The 14,553-nt window shown below is 26.5% G+C and overlaps 1 protein-coding gene across 3 annotated transcripts in view; it reads left to right on the top strand.

Moving 5' to 3' along the window:
* LOC101237419 (uncharacterized) overlaps window positions 1-14,553 on the top strand; it is an 84,539-nt gene that overhangs the window by 47,184 nt on the left and 22,802 nt on the right. For all 3 annotated transcript variants that reach the window (XM_065803275.1, XM_065803276.1, XM_065803274.1), the window contains 3 exons: window positions 5,679-5,838; window positions 11,481-11,647; window positions 11,782-12,096. In XM_065803275.1, the coding sequence (XP_065659347.1) occupies window positions 5,679-5,838; window positions 11,481-11,647; window positions 11,782-12,096 (642 nt within the window). The remainder of the gene's footprint in view (window positions 1-5,678; window positions 5,839-11,480; window positions 11,648-11,781; window positions 12,097-14,553) is intronic.

The raw sequence follows: 14,553 nt of genomic DNA, 5'->3' as shown, positions 1-14,553 counted from the left end.
TTATTAAATAAGTTATTAAAACAAAGTGTTCTAACATAATGTTTATATTTCGAAATAAAACTAATTATGACTTATTTTTATTGTAAATTTTTTTTTAAGAAAACTAAAGATTTTAACAATTCATCAGATAGTTGTGATCTGATTTCTGAGCAGAAACTAGTTCAGCTTGAAAAAATGCGCTATTTAGGGAGAATTGGATTGTAATTTTTTTCAAGATTTTCTGTTCTTTTGTATTTCGGTACAACAAAAACTCTTGCTCAAGCCATTTGAATTGATCAGTAGATTTGGGCAAGTGTGTGATGCTATCTTTGTTGAGAAGTGAGTTTAATTCATCCTTAAGAGAAACAGGTGAACTTTCCGATGTTGTACATGGTGCTTCAGCTATTAGTGGTTCCTCATCATTAGAAGTAAATCCAAAAACCCTAAACACAAGTTTTCCAGCAAAATTTAAATTATTTTTAAATGGAACAACTGAAGGATCTTTTTGGCATCTTAACAACTGCATAACATTTCTGTTAATTTTTTCATCAACACACTTTTTTAAATTTGAATGCAGTAAAGATGCAATTTCTGTATTCATGGCAAATAGTTTTGCAAGCATAAATTCAAGAACAGTATCTGCTGTCAATAATGTTGCATCTTCTCTGCTAAAGAGTTCCACTGCTAGTTTTGCTGGCTCGAAAGCAGCATGTGATAAGCTCATGACTCAATATATAGCTTGTTGATTACATCAAGAATATTTAGTTCAGTAAATGTCTGGAATAAATATTTCTTAGTTTTTAACAAAGGCGTAGTCATTGAAAAAAGTGAATTCCAACAATGACGAACATCCAGGTGCAGTTCGATTTCTTTACCAAATTCCTTATTAACTTTCTTCTGAAAAATTTGATTATGAACCAAATATATCTCTTTCCATACAGACACCAAATGAATTCAAATGACCCCTGATATTTTGTATTTAAAATATTAGTGTGTTCATCATGCGTTAAGCTGAATTTATGTCCCATTTGAATTTTTTCGATAATTTCTTGTTTTATCACTTCCTTTATATCAGAAAAATCTTGATGGATTAAATTCATCACAGTTGTTGGACTTTTAGGAAGATAATTTCCTATTTGTTGAAACACCATCTGTAGCTGGATCAGCTACAATTTCTTTAAGGCTCGTTTTTTGTAAATAACTGTCCATGGTTTTAATTTTTTTTCAGTGGTGGACTTGCTACTGCTTGTTCATTCTCCAGTCGAAAGATTACACAGGTCAACAAAAAAAATTTTTTTTTCTGGTGCCGAGCAAACAATTTGTTTTTTGTATAGCATTTCTCATTTTGATTTCAAATATGCAACTCTTTTTTTACCATCAGGTCAAGTTGTAAAGATATTTAGGTTCAAATCTTAAGTATTTAGGGTAAAGTCCCTAATATTGTCGAAAAAAAAGTTATTTAAAAGTATGTCAACCTGGGTCTCAAAAGAAGCGTATTTTCATAGAGATTTTAAAAATGTTATTCATTTGTAATAAAAATAAGTATTTTGTGTATTTTTGGTAAATAACATTCTGTTGACTTTTTTTAAGAGTCTTTAGCATTTTTTCACATAATTTTTTTGTCAATAAATTTTAAGGAAAAATATTTATGTTTTCTAAAATCTTTATGAAAATACGCTTCTTTTGAGACCCAGGTTGACATACTTTTGAATAACTTTTTTTTCGACAATATTAGGGACTTTACCCTAAATACTTAAGATTTGAACCTAAATATCTTTACAACTTGACCTGATGGTAAAAAAAGAGTTACATATTTGAAATCAAAATGAGAAATGCTATACAAAAAACAAATTGTTTGCTCGGCACCAGAAAAAATTTTTTTTTTTGTTGACCTGTGTTATTGATAGTAATTCCATGACCCAAAATATGATTCCAAAAAGTAGTTGTGGATCCACCAGAGTATGTTACAACAAAACCACATCTATTACAGACGCCTTCAACATCTCTTGAATTTAAAATTTTACACAGGCAACAAATTTCCATTGATGATGGCATGATTTATCTGGAAGATAAATATATTTTTAAAAAATTGAATAATTGATAGAAACATTGTGAATTATTTTTATTACATATCTATACATTAATATTTTGTTGAACCAAAATATACACTTGAAACATCCATATATTTTTTAAGGAATAAAAATTTTTAATATAAAGAATTGGCCATCCTATTTGAATACAAAGTATTGAAGTATTCAATACTTTATATTTGAATATATTTGCGTGTTTTATTCAATATATTTTTTTGAATAATTGAATAACTTTGAATATGAAAAGACATGCTAAACCTTCCAGCAAAATACAATCTAAATAATAAAATAAAAATTTTAATTTCTTACAAATTTAATTTTTTATACTTTTCTATAATAAATAAACATTCAAAAAACATTATACAAAAAACCCTCCAAAATCATTTATATCGGTTTTGACAAAAAACCACAGTTTTCAGTTATTGGTTAAAATCAATTGGAAACTTTATTAGCAATGGAGATGAAAAATAGAACAGACTGCTTTCTGTGGGCAAATTTTGTTCTGCTTTCAGAGGCTCTGCAATAGCTCCACTAATTTAAGCAACAATAAACTGTACGATAGTCTTTCCTCCTTAACAAAGAAACAAAACAAACACTAAGTCACACAGTATATTACATAAAAGGAAGCTGAAACTTCTAGAAAACCTTGTTAAATAATAAAATAAATTGTTTTTGATAAGTAAAATAGTAATTATAACATAAGAGCATGTTATTTCATTCTAAAATATTAAACATACATAAAATGAGTAATTTTAATCTTATTCTAAATACAAACATTTGTAAATCTTACTATTTGTAAAGCATACTATGAATCTAAATAAAAAATGCCCCACTGAGTAATAACTAAATTTTTAGCCAATTTAAAACATAAATTATACTATTTTTATGCCCTAAAAAAAAGACTAACATAGAAAAAAGTTTTTTTTATGTTAGTCTTGCCCTCAAGACGTTTAAATAAACTGTTTTTAGTCATTTTGATATATATCTTTATATATATATATATATATATATATATATATATATATATATATATATATATATATATATATATATATATATATATATATATATATATATATATATATGTATATATATTATATCTGTTTTGTCTTATATAATAATTATCTAGCATGTTTGGGTAAACCTAAATCATAATTGCTGAAAATTTTTAAACAAAAGGTGTAAGGCATCTGGGTTTGAAGTGTGGCAATTTTTTTGGTCAATAAAAAAAACTTTGTGTGTTGCAAATTGTTAACCTTGCACTTTGTCTGAGAACATGGCAAATTGCTACAATATAACAGTCTGATCCCTATATTCTTTGAAATAAAATTTGTGGCAATTACAAATTTTTCATTGAGAAAGGTGTAGTATCAATGTAGCACAATATGATCAAAGACTAGTTTCCTTATTAAAGCCATCTTAGAACTGGTGACACTAGATTCACACTCAGAGGCAGTTCAGTAAGAATTTGTGACCTTGAAATTTGCATATTCATTTCACAGGCTAATGATGTATCATGTTGTCATTTTTTAGTGCAGTAATTTTTGTTCTCCTACATGTTTTTCTGAGATGGATTCTACATTTTGACCAAATGTGCTGAGTGATATCGTAAACGTTCTTAAGCATTTCTAAACATACAACATTGGCTTTAGACTTTCTGCTTTCCATTATTAGCTATATTTAAGCACGATTGCTAGTTGATGTTGTAGCTATATGCTAAAATAATAGTGATTAAAACAATAATAGATAAATAATAGTGATTAAGGTTCTTAATCATAAACATCCTTAAGCATCTCTAAACACGCAACATTTGCTTGTTTAAACTTTTTGTCTTCAATTATTAGTTGTATTTAAACACGATTGCAAGTTGATGTTGTAGCTATACCCTAAAATAATAGTGATAAATTAAACAAATTAGATGTTTCCCTACTGGTTTATAGCTATGCAATCACGCACACGTATATATACATATGAATTTATTATTATGTAGTAGTGGTGTATTTGGTGCTAGTTTTGAAAATAAAAAGTTTCGAGTTCCCCACTACATCCCTGGTAATACTGCACTCAACTTGTTTCTCTGTGTAGCAGTCTTGTTCATCAAAGGTTCCAAAGATAAATAGTTGGAAGAGAGTTGTAACAAAAATTTTTAATAAGTCTAAATTAATGTTTCTATATGAAACATAAATGCCTAATGTTTCTCTATTGTCTAAACTGTTGTCTGACATATTTTTTACATTTAATAATATTATTTATTTACTTATCTTTACACTCTTGAATAAAACTAGGATAAAAATGCTTTCCTTGTTGCAGTTTTGAAATCACTATACTGTGTCAGGGATTATGATAAAACAAGAGCAATTACTCTGAAGATGTAAAGCAAAATTTAAAAAAAATTATTAGTTATAAATTAAGCTCAGTTAAACTAAAAAGACTAGCTTAAGTCTGTTTCCCCTATTTTGTGCAGCATGCATACTTTGTAAGCAAAAACATCTAATAACACACATCGCATTGACTGATCATCACATTTGAGTGAGTTGTCACTGGTCATAACTTTTGACTTATTTTTGACTGATCATAATTTTTGACTAGTTTACTACAGACTGCAGTTTCTTTTTGTTTTAATTTTTTTTTTTTTGTTTAAAACAAATTAAATTTTGTAAAGCAAATTTTAAAAATTTTATAAAAGAGAATTTTAAAAATAAGTAGAGATGTTTTTCTTAATGAACCAAAATGCACTGTCCTAAATCATAAGAACAAAGCAATTGTCTGTAGGTACCACTATGACAAATATTTGGTAGTATAGTATAGTAAATATATGGTCATTTCATTGTGCCAAAGCTACAAGTGGTTCAAAAGTGTCAAATAGACCAATATAAATACATTGATACCATTAAAAGCTATTTAATTCCTACCAAGAAGATTTATTTTGATTACAAGCTCAAGTGAATGTTTCAGCAAAACAGTGCTTCATGTTGTAAGGCTAAATCTGTAACACAATGGTTTGAGCAAAACAATATTAAAGTACTTCATTGGTCTACTAGATCACCTGATCTGAATCCAATTGAAAATATTTGGACTGCACTGCACTGAAAACTTACCGAAGAGACATCAGCTGAAGATCGAAAAGAAAATTTTCTGATTCTATAAGAAGAATAGAGGTGGTCACATTCCTTATTAAGGTTTGGCCTAAAAACCACTTTAAAATCAAGCATGCTAAACTTATGAGCAACTTTTTTCTCATTTTATATATGATAAATTTCTTCCAAAAAATTTAATTTTTTTCATTGTTTTTCTTTTTTTTTTTCTTTTAAATATACACTAAATATTCTATTAACTAAATTTTGTATTTAAAATAACTAAAAAAAAATTATCTATTCTTTATAAGTTGATTTAATTCTTGTGTGTGCTAAACCTTTGAGCACATATATACAAAAAAAAAAAAACACGTTTACTTTTATTTATTTTTTATTGTTTTAATATTAGTTATAAGTTTTTATTTTTACTGAATCTATTTTATTTTAACTTAATATAAAGTTTAGTTATTTCTTCATTGGAAAATTTCTATTTATACCCTTTAAACATACAATAATATTTTTTTTATATTTGCAGGCTTTTGATTTTGACTATTATTTACGAACTGATCAATTTCAATGTGCAGAATACTTTCTTGATATTTTACCTCTGGTTGATGTGACTAACTTGCTAGCTAAGGATTTACTTAGTATACAGAAAAATCTTGTACTTTATCTGGCAAAGTTTAGAACGCAAGGTTGGTTATATTAATATGATGATGATGATGATGAGGATGATGATTATCATAATTCTGATCATGATGCTAATGTTGATGATCATGATTACAATAATGATAATGATGATGATAGTTATGATCATGGTAATGATCATGGTCGTGATGATGATCATAGTCACAATCATTGTCAAGGCAATGATCATGGTCATGATCACGGTCATGGCCAAAAATCGTTTTATTCATTTAGTTTTTTTTATGCTAACATAAGACATATATTATCTAAAGCTTTTGAAGTCATCTATTAACTGTATCTTTAACTTTATCTTTATATGTGTGTGTGTGTGTGTATATATATATATCAGTGTAGAAAATAATTGCTGGTCAACAGTCAATGACCATCTGAAATGACAAAAATTGCTATTTTGACCTCAAGAATTTATTTTGATCTCAAAATAAATTCTTGATGGCCATGGTCCTATTGAAAAAAAAATCATTGCTTTGTAAAATATAGTTTTGACACATAATCAGGATGTAATTTGGAAAATGTATATATTACAAATTCATAAAATCATTTAAATTTTGAAAAAATATTTAAAATAATTTTATTGTTTAAGCTACTTTAATTCTCTTCATTGACAATATTGAAATAAACTCTATTAGATTACTTTCATTAGACTGATTTAAACTATATTAGATTACTTTGATTTGACTGGTAATGAAAATCCTTTTTTCATAAGTGGTTGAAAAGTATTCAATATATTCTTTTAATAATAGTATAATACTATACAATAGTAATATTTAACTAAAAACATTTTTCTTTCAATTGTACTTAGTCACTTAATATTTGCTTTTTTCTATAAATCTTTTTTATTTATTTTCTGGTAAGTTTTCCCCGAAAATTGCAATATATAATTGAATGGTTTATAAATAAATTTAAACTTACCAATTGCCCGTTTACACTTTTTTCAATAATATGATTCTTAAAAAAATGAATATATTTATTATAAATCTTATTTTTATGTAAGATTAGTTTTTTTTATAGTAGTGTTTCATAAAACGACTGTCTTTTTAGTATTAAGTATTTAGTTTGAATAGTATCTGCGCATAAAGTTAATAACATTATTGTTAACTGATTAAGATTATCAGTTTTAAAAATAATTTTTATGAACATAAATGAGATATAAAATGTGCAATAATTTTTCTTCCTTAATGTCGCTAGCTTTAAAGATTGAAGGTCTTATTTTATTATTATTTGAAATTGTTGTATGTAACTAAGAAAGAAGGTTTTATCTTCTAACAAAGAAGATTTTCTCTTGTAACTGTACAATGTTTTTTTTTTAATTATTATTCAATATGTGCATTTATTTTTTTCATAGCATTTTCCGCTATTTGTGAACTCATAGCAATGAATGAATTATTTTCAGATATATTTAAAATTATTAATTGCACTTTTGTACTTTTTTTTCTATTAATCAAAGAATCAAATAAAACATATTTTAAAATACAGTTTCTAGTAAGAACTTTGTTTTGCTTAACATGTTATTGTAACATAATGTAGCATAAGTAATTGCTATACTAGCATTTCATAAAATGAATTCTTTTAGTATTAAGTATGATTTCTTTTAGTATTAAGTCAGTTTAAATTTTTTAAATATTTTATAAAAGTTGTTTTGATATTATAAAAAAAACATTCAACATAAATTAAATTCAATTACTTGGATATTACCAAACTTCCTTTTTTAATTGAATGAAAATGTGTGTGCATGAGAGTTATTTTAAACTATTAAAATTAGCAGGTAATTTGGACTTGAGTTATTTGTGGGTTTCCGTTAAAACAATTCATTGATTTTATTTAAAACTATAATTTTAAAAGGAATAAGAATTTCTTTAAATTCAAGCATTAAGTTACTGTACTATAGTATTAATGTTCATTCATAAAAAACTATTGCTAAGATAAAAATTTGAATAAAGCAAAAAATTAAAAATTTTGACCGTCCACAAAAAACAATTGACCGTTCTATGTGATATCTAGTCAAATTGACAGCTCAACTTCGATTTCTTACTTTCTACATTGAAATATATTTTTCATACTGATATATATATATATATATATATATATATATATATATATATATATATATATATATATATATATATATATATTGATTTCTTATTTTCCACGCTGATATATATATATATATATATATATATATATATATATATATATATATATATATATATATATATATATATATATATATATATATATATATATATATATATATGTATATATATATATATTTGTGTGTGTGTATTAGGGTTATGACTTTTTGACTTTTTATAAAAAAAAAATTTCCTGTGTCATAAATCGATAAACTCCTGTTAGAAAACATTGAAAACATATTAAATTCCGCTTGGTTGTAAAAAATGGTCACCCCCAATTAAAATTACAAATTGTCATTTATTTTATCCTGTTACTGCTACTACTAGTACGTGTGGTTTTGCTGAAAATCATTTAAAACTTGTATAGATTAGAAGTGCTTAAAACTTTTGAACATTTTGGAAAATTCCAGAATATTTTAGACGACTTTAGAACATTCTGGAACAATTTAGAACATTCTGGAACAATTAAGAATATTCTAGAACAGTTTAGAATATTCTAGAACCGTTTAGAATATTCTAGAACAATTTAGAACATTCTGAAACAGTTTAGAATATTCTAGAACAATTTAGACTGTGTATATATAGCTCCTTATCTAATTTTATAGTTATTACAGAAGCGACACATGGCGACGTACAAGCCTTGCAATAGTAGTTTCAGAAGAATAAGGATGTCTGGACCAATGATCTGGTAAAATTTGAAAACTCTCCATAAGAGAAGAAGAATGGTCCCTTTGGAAGAATATTCACTGGAACAAAAGTGCAGAATGCCTTTCCAAAAGCAAATTAACGGACGCTACCATTTCCTTGGACCAAAAATCAAAGGAAGAAAGGAGCGAATAGTGGAAATTGAAAAAACAAAGTCACCAAATTGTGGAAGAATAAACCAAATTTTCCTCATGTATCTGATCAAGTTATACGAGCAAAGCTTGATTAAATACTGAAATGTTATGATGAATGTGTTAGCTGGGAAGTTATATTCTGAGGACAAGTGATTGAACCATGTCCAAGTGGAAAGCAAAGGAACAGTAGGATACTCTACCGGCCAATACTCCTACACCAAGCAGAAAACATCATAAAAGCAAAATTGCAGTCAAATTGGTGACCTAAACAAGAGTATCAACAAACAAAGCTGCTAACATACACAAGCAATTGGTGAAAGCATTGACATCCCAACTCCATGTCAATCAGCTATTTACAAGTCAACAATCAAAGAGGCAATCAAGCTGAATTTCACCTATGGAATTCAATACAGATGATTGTTGCAGATACTACAAGCATTAACACTGGAAAAAGGAATGGTGTTTTGTAATATTGCAACAAATGTTTACAGAGAATCACATCAACAAACTTCAGTTTATCAGTTGTCAACACCATGTATTAGATAGAATCTTCTGTTTGGTGATGGATGAAGAACTTGTAAGTAAAACACAATCGTCGAACATCCAATATCCATTTGCATCTCAACTGTTGAAGGAGTACGAACAACTGAAAACACAGTTTGATAATGAAATAGAAGTAATTCTTGAAACATCAGGCTGGAGAGATGATATAAATTTTTTATTTCATCTTACTAAAGTGTTCCGATTTTTTGATGAAAAGGGACATTTTCCATTGATCAGGTTTCAGAAATTACCCAACATCAGCAATGCGAGATGGAATTCCAGAGCTATACTAGCAATCCTGGCCTTCATTTTAATTCCTTCAACAAGGACAGTTCTGCAGAAAGTCAATTTATATCGTAAATGTCAATTTATATCGTATGGCTGGGCAGACCATTGGTTTACAGAACAACTGAACAAAGAAAATGGCTTCAATAACTTGACTGAAGTACTGAATCCATACAAAAAGGCTTTAAGCTCTTTGAAAAATCACTGGAAGTGAGAGCCATCCATACTACAGATCCCCAGAAGTAATCAGTGCGTAGAGCGTTCAATTAAAGTAATGAAGGAAATATATTTGTCATGCAAAAATAAAGACAAAATGCACCTTCTATTCCTTCTTTGCAACAAGCAAAAGTAAGAGCAAGGTCAAGGGTCTGAGTCATTGTTGGATTGAAAATTTATTGTATTACATGACTATGACATTCTAAATACATTTGAATAGTAGTAGTTATGTCAAAATCGATTTTTAAATGGCAGGGTGAACTTTTTTCAAAAGATATGTAAATAATAGTTCATTTAGTGCTTTTTAGGTAAAAGTTCATTAAACTACTGTACAGGAGCATGGGGTTGAAAAAAGTCATAACCCTAGTGTGTGTGCGTGTGTGTGTGTGTATATATATATATATATATATATATATATATATATATATATATATATATATATATATATATATATATACATCAGGCCTTGTTAAGAAGCGTTACGCAGCTCGCATTTTGCTTGCGAAAAGGCGATTTGCCTACGCGTTCAGCAGTTTTGCGCTACGCAAAAACTTATATCTTTTAGAATATTTAAATTATCTTTTGATTGTCGTCAACGTGACGTTTATTCAGAAGAAATAAAGTCGTAAGTAAAAGCATTTAACCGCAATTGTAAACTAATAGATTTTTTGTTTAAGAAACAGTTTGTTTCATAATTTTTTTTGTTGTTGTTAAAAATTAGTTAAAAAAGATAAAGTGTTTGAAGTTTTATCTTAAGGAATTAAATATATAAATTCCTTTTAAATTCAAAAATTATTTTCAGTCATAATAGTTTAAAAAATGCGCGATTTATTTTGATGTAAATATTTTATTAATAAGATATTTTGTTTATTGTTAATTCAATAACGTAAAGTTTTAATAACGTTCGTTTAATTTATGAAAATAAATTATGATCACGAATATGTTGTCTGTAACTGATAAATAACAAAAAAAAACTCTTTATTGTTTAAAAACATTATTAAAAAGAGTTCACAAATTAAATAAAAAAAGTTTATTAATAGTTAATAAAATAACCAAAAACCAACTGTAAAATCATAAAAAAATAAACAAACATTATTTTACGTTTCATGAAAAAAATATTTTTTTCAAAATAAAATTTAATTCATATTTGAAATAATAAGAATGATTTTTTAAATAGGAACTTAGGTTTTATTTTACTTTTGTTATAGTGAGAAAAAACAAACTGTATGATTTTAAAGCGTTAATAAAATAACTTTAATTACAATGCGTACTTGAAAAGATGCAAGTGACGCAATATAACTTCTAAGGATGCAAAATATATTTGCTAAGTTGAGTTACTTAGAAATGCGTTACGCGTATTTGCTACGCAGCGAAATCTCGTAACAAGGCCTGATATATATACATATATATGTCGGTGTGTGTGTATATATATATGTGTTTGTACAACTTGTTTCTCTGCACAGCAGCCTTGTTTGTCTAGGTTCGTGTTTCGGAGGTAAAAGTTTGAGAGAGGGTTGTGACCGCAGTAAATAGCCTCCTCAACTGTAGTGCCTTCTCGGCTTTGAAGAGGTGAATAGCATAAAAAATGTATATATATATGTATGTATGTATATGTAGGATTTATTGGTTTATTGGTAACAAAAGCAATGGATGTTATGTATAAGTTTGTTTATGCAACTAAAGGAATTATGAACCAAAATACTTTGATGAATATTACTACAACTTTGAATTACATATCAGTTAATCTCTTAACTGTGGGTCAAGAGATAGACTCAATTAAAATGGTATACTTATTTTTAAGTTCATATAAAATAGTTAAACATTTAAAGAGTGTGAATTTAAAATTTTTTATTAATGATTTTTTTTGTAGACAATATTATTTTGATATGTTAATAATTTTTTCTTCTTGTTTACTTAGACTCAACAGTTAGTTGATATTTTAAACACTTTGATAAATTTTCCTGGCAATTTAGAAGTTATACTTTCACAAACTCCAAATATTATTAAGGGGTTTTTAAATGTAGCTGGAAGTAACTATGACAACCAACAAGAAAGTTTTTATGGAAGTTTTATAAGTGGACTTTTTACTTTGGAACGTTTTCTGCTAGTGACATCATCAAGTGTAATTACTTTAAATGATAATTTGAGAAACAAATATGGAAATTGGCCGTGTCAAAATAGTTATCCATTTAATTGTACTGGTGTGCTTATTGTCCAAGCTCAATATGACTATGTAAGTTTTAATTGCCAAATTATTATTTAAGTTTTTCAATAATTGCATATCAGTTAAACATTTATTAAATATACTATCCATTGTATTGCTGATTACACTAAAAAAATCACAGTTTAGGTAAAAGACAGTAATCAGATATAACACAATTTCAAGTAAATAGAATATTAACTACTTTATTACTATTATTATTAATACTAGCTGATCTGACCCATAAAAATGATCTGACCCATAAAAATGATCTGACCCATAAAAATACGGTCTTTGTAAGTCTATTTCACACTGACTGAAATTTGGAATATTTTTCAATCTCGCTGTATTTATAGCAATAATTATAGCAAATTTGTATAATTATCTATAATGATTATTGTAATATTTATAGCAAAAAAATAATAATATAGCAAATAAGTTTTTTAATTGTTAAAATAAAAATTCAAAAATTTTCTCATTTTTATAGATTTATTATACACGATTGTTCCATATACTGCCTGCAAACTCAGCTCAAGGTGTTTACACTTGCAGGCGTTTGTACGCAACGCTATACAAATGACAGAACTAAGAAGATCTTAGACCATTAAAAACTATAGACTATAAAATGCTAAGGAATAGTCTATAAATTAAGCAACGTTAAATTTATTTTTAAAAAAGATGAAGGAGATCTTAAGTTTTTTTAGGTGGCGATTTTCATTAAACTAAATGAGCTGTTTTGATTTTTTATTTAACTTATGACTATACGAGAGAAAACTTTTGATTATTTTTGTTTTGTTCATTAGTAAAATTTAGTGTTGCATAATTTATAGATGATCCCTAATCTAAAAGTTAAGCCAGAGTATAAGACTATTTTGATCTAAATTCTGTTGTTGTTGCGCACTTGGTTTTGAATGTTTAATGGGGGCATGGTAATATAACTAAATTTCCTTATTATATCAATATTAAATAACTTAAACTTTCAATTATTTTTAAAAGTAATAAATTTAATAAAATGATTAATTTAAATATAAAATTAAAAACTTTAATTATGTTCTTATTAAAAAAATAATTTTTAAACCCTCTTACTGTTTTAGAAAAAGTTAAGGTCACGGTGTGGCAAGTTCAAATCATCAGCTTGCTTTTTTTTTGATTTCTGTTATTTAAAATGTAAAACAAAACAACATTATAGTTCTATAGATGTTATATTCTATATATAAACATGTTGTATACTCATTTTCCTGGCATGAATTCAACTTAGATGTAAAAAAACTTGAATTGTAAAACTAGAATAACATAAGTATGTGTCAATCATGACACTTATGCAAAAAGTTTCTCCCCTTTTTTTGATGTTTTTAGATTTTTTAGCTTCTTTAAAAACCTTTCCCTTTGTTAAAGTGTATAATATCGTTATATATGTTTTTATATAATCTCTATAAAACTTCATAAGTATATTGCATTTTAAAAAATCTAAAAAAAAAAAAAAAGGGTCGCCAGTGGTAGGACTTGTACCATGGCTTTATTGATCAGAAGCTATGCGCGCTAACCACTTGGCCACGCTAACCACTTGGCATGTTGACATGCACAATTTTAAAGCTATATAATAATTTAATTTAACAGAAATAAATGTTATAGATCAAAATTAAGGAGACATTAGCGCAATGCAATTTTCGTGAAAGTCAAACTGTATAAAAAGTGAAACTTCTTATACAGTTTTTATACAAACTTTATATACTTTTTATACAAACAAAAATAAAATAAAAACTGTATAAAAAGTGAAAGTCAAACTGTATAAAAAAGCAATAATATAAATAACTAATTAACATTAAAAAAAAAAAAAACTTATAAGTGGCACTTTTTTCTTCTAAATTCTCCTAAAATAAAAAGTTTCAGTTAGAATCTTGTCATACCAACGCGACAAAAGGTTTTCAAAATGAATTCCTTAATGATGTAGTTCATTTTGTAAACAAAAACTTAATGAAAAAGTGCCAGAAATTTAGTAAATGCATGTAGTTTTAACTTACATTACACAAATTTAAAATAAAAATGTGCTTTAACTAAGCATTGTTATTTAAATTTTAAATGTAAAAATGTCGCATATATTATTAAAAAACTTGAGTTTTTAACTAAATTTTAGAAAAAACAAAACTTTATCATGTTTTTGTTAACTTCATTACATGAAAATTGCAATAGTTCTTTCGTTATTTTCTTAAAATATATATATTTTACAAAGTATTAAGTTTGACCTACAACAATTTGAACATGTTAGCTTCATTTTCAAGCTAAATTAATTTGGATTATGCAAATAAATTCATGGTTAAAATAACATTTTACAATCATACCTTTCTTATCAAACGACAATGAGAAAAACCATAGCTTTTGGAGGCATAAGATGACTTAAATAAATTAATTTTAGTATTAAAGACGTGTTTTAAATAAACTTTCATGTGTCAACATCAATATTCATTTGCTAAAAGTTGACGAAAAAGAGAA

Source organism: Hydra vulgaris, chromosome 08 (genome assembly GCF_038396675.1).
Source record: "Hydra vulgaris chromosome 08, alternate assembly HydraT2T_AEP".
Lineage (NCBI taxonomy): Eukaryota > Metazoa > Cnidaria > Hydrozoa > Anthoathecata > Hydridae > Hydra > Hydra vulgaris.
Note: the sequence above shows the minus strand (reverse complement) of the source record. Positions and strands in the feature narration are given on the sequence as shown.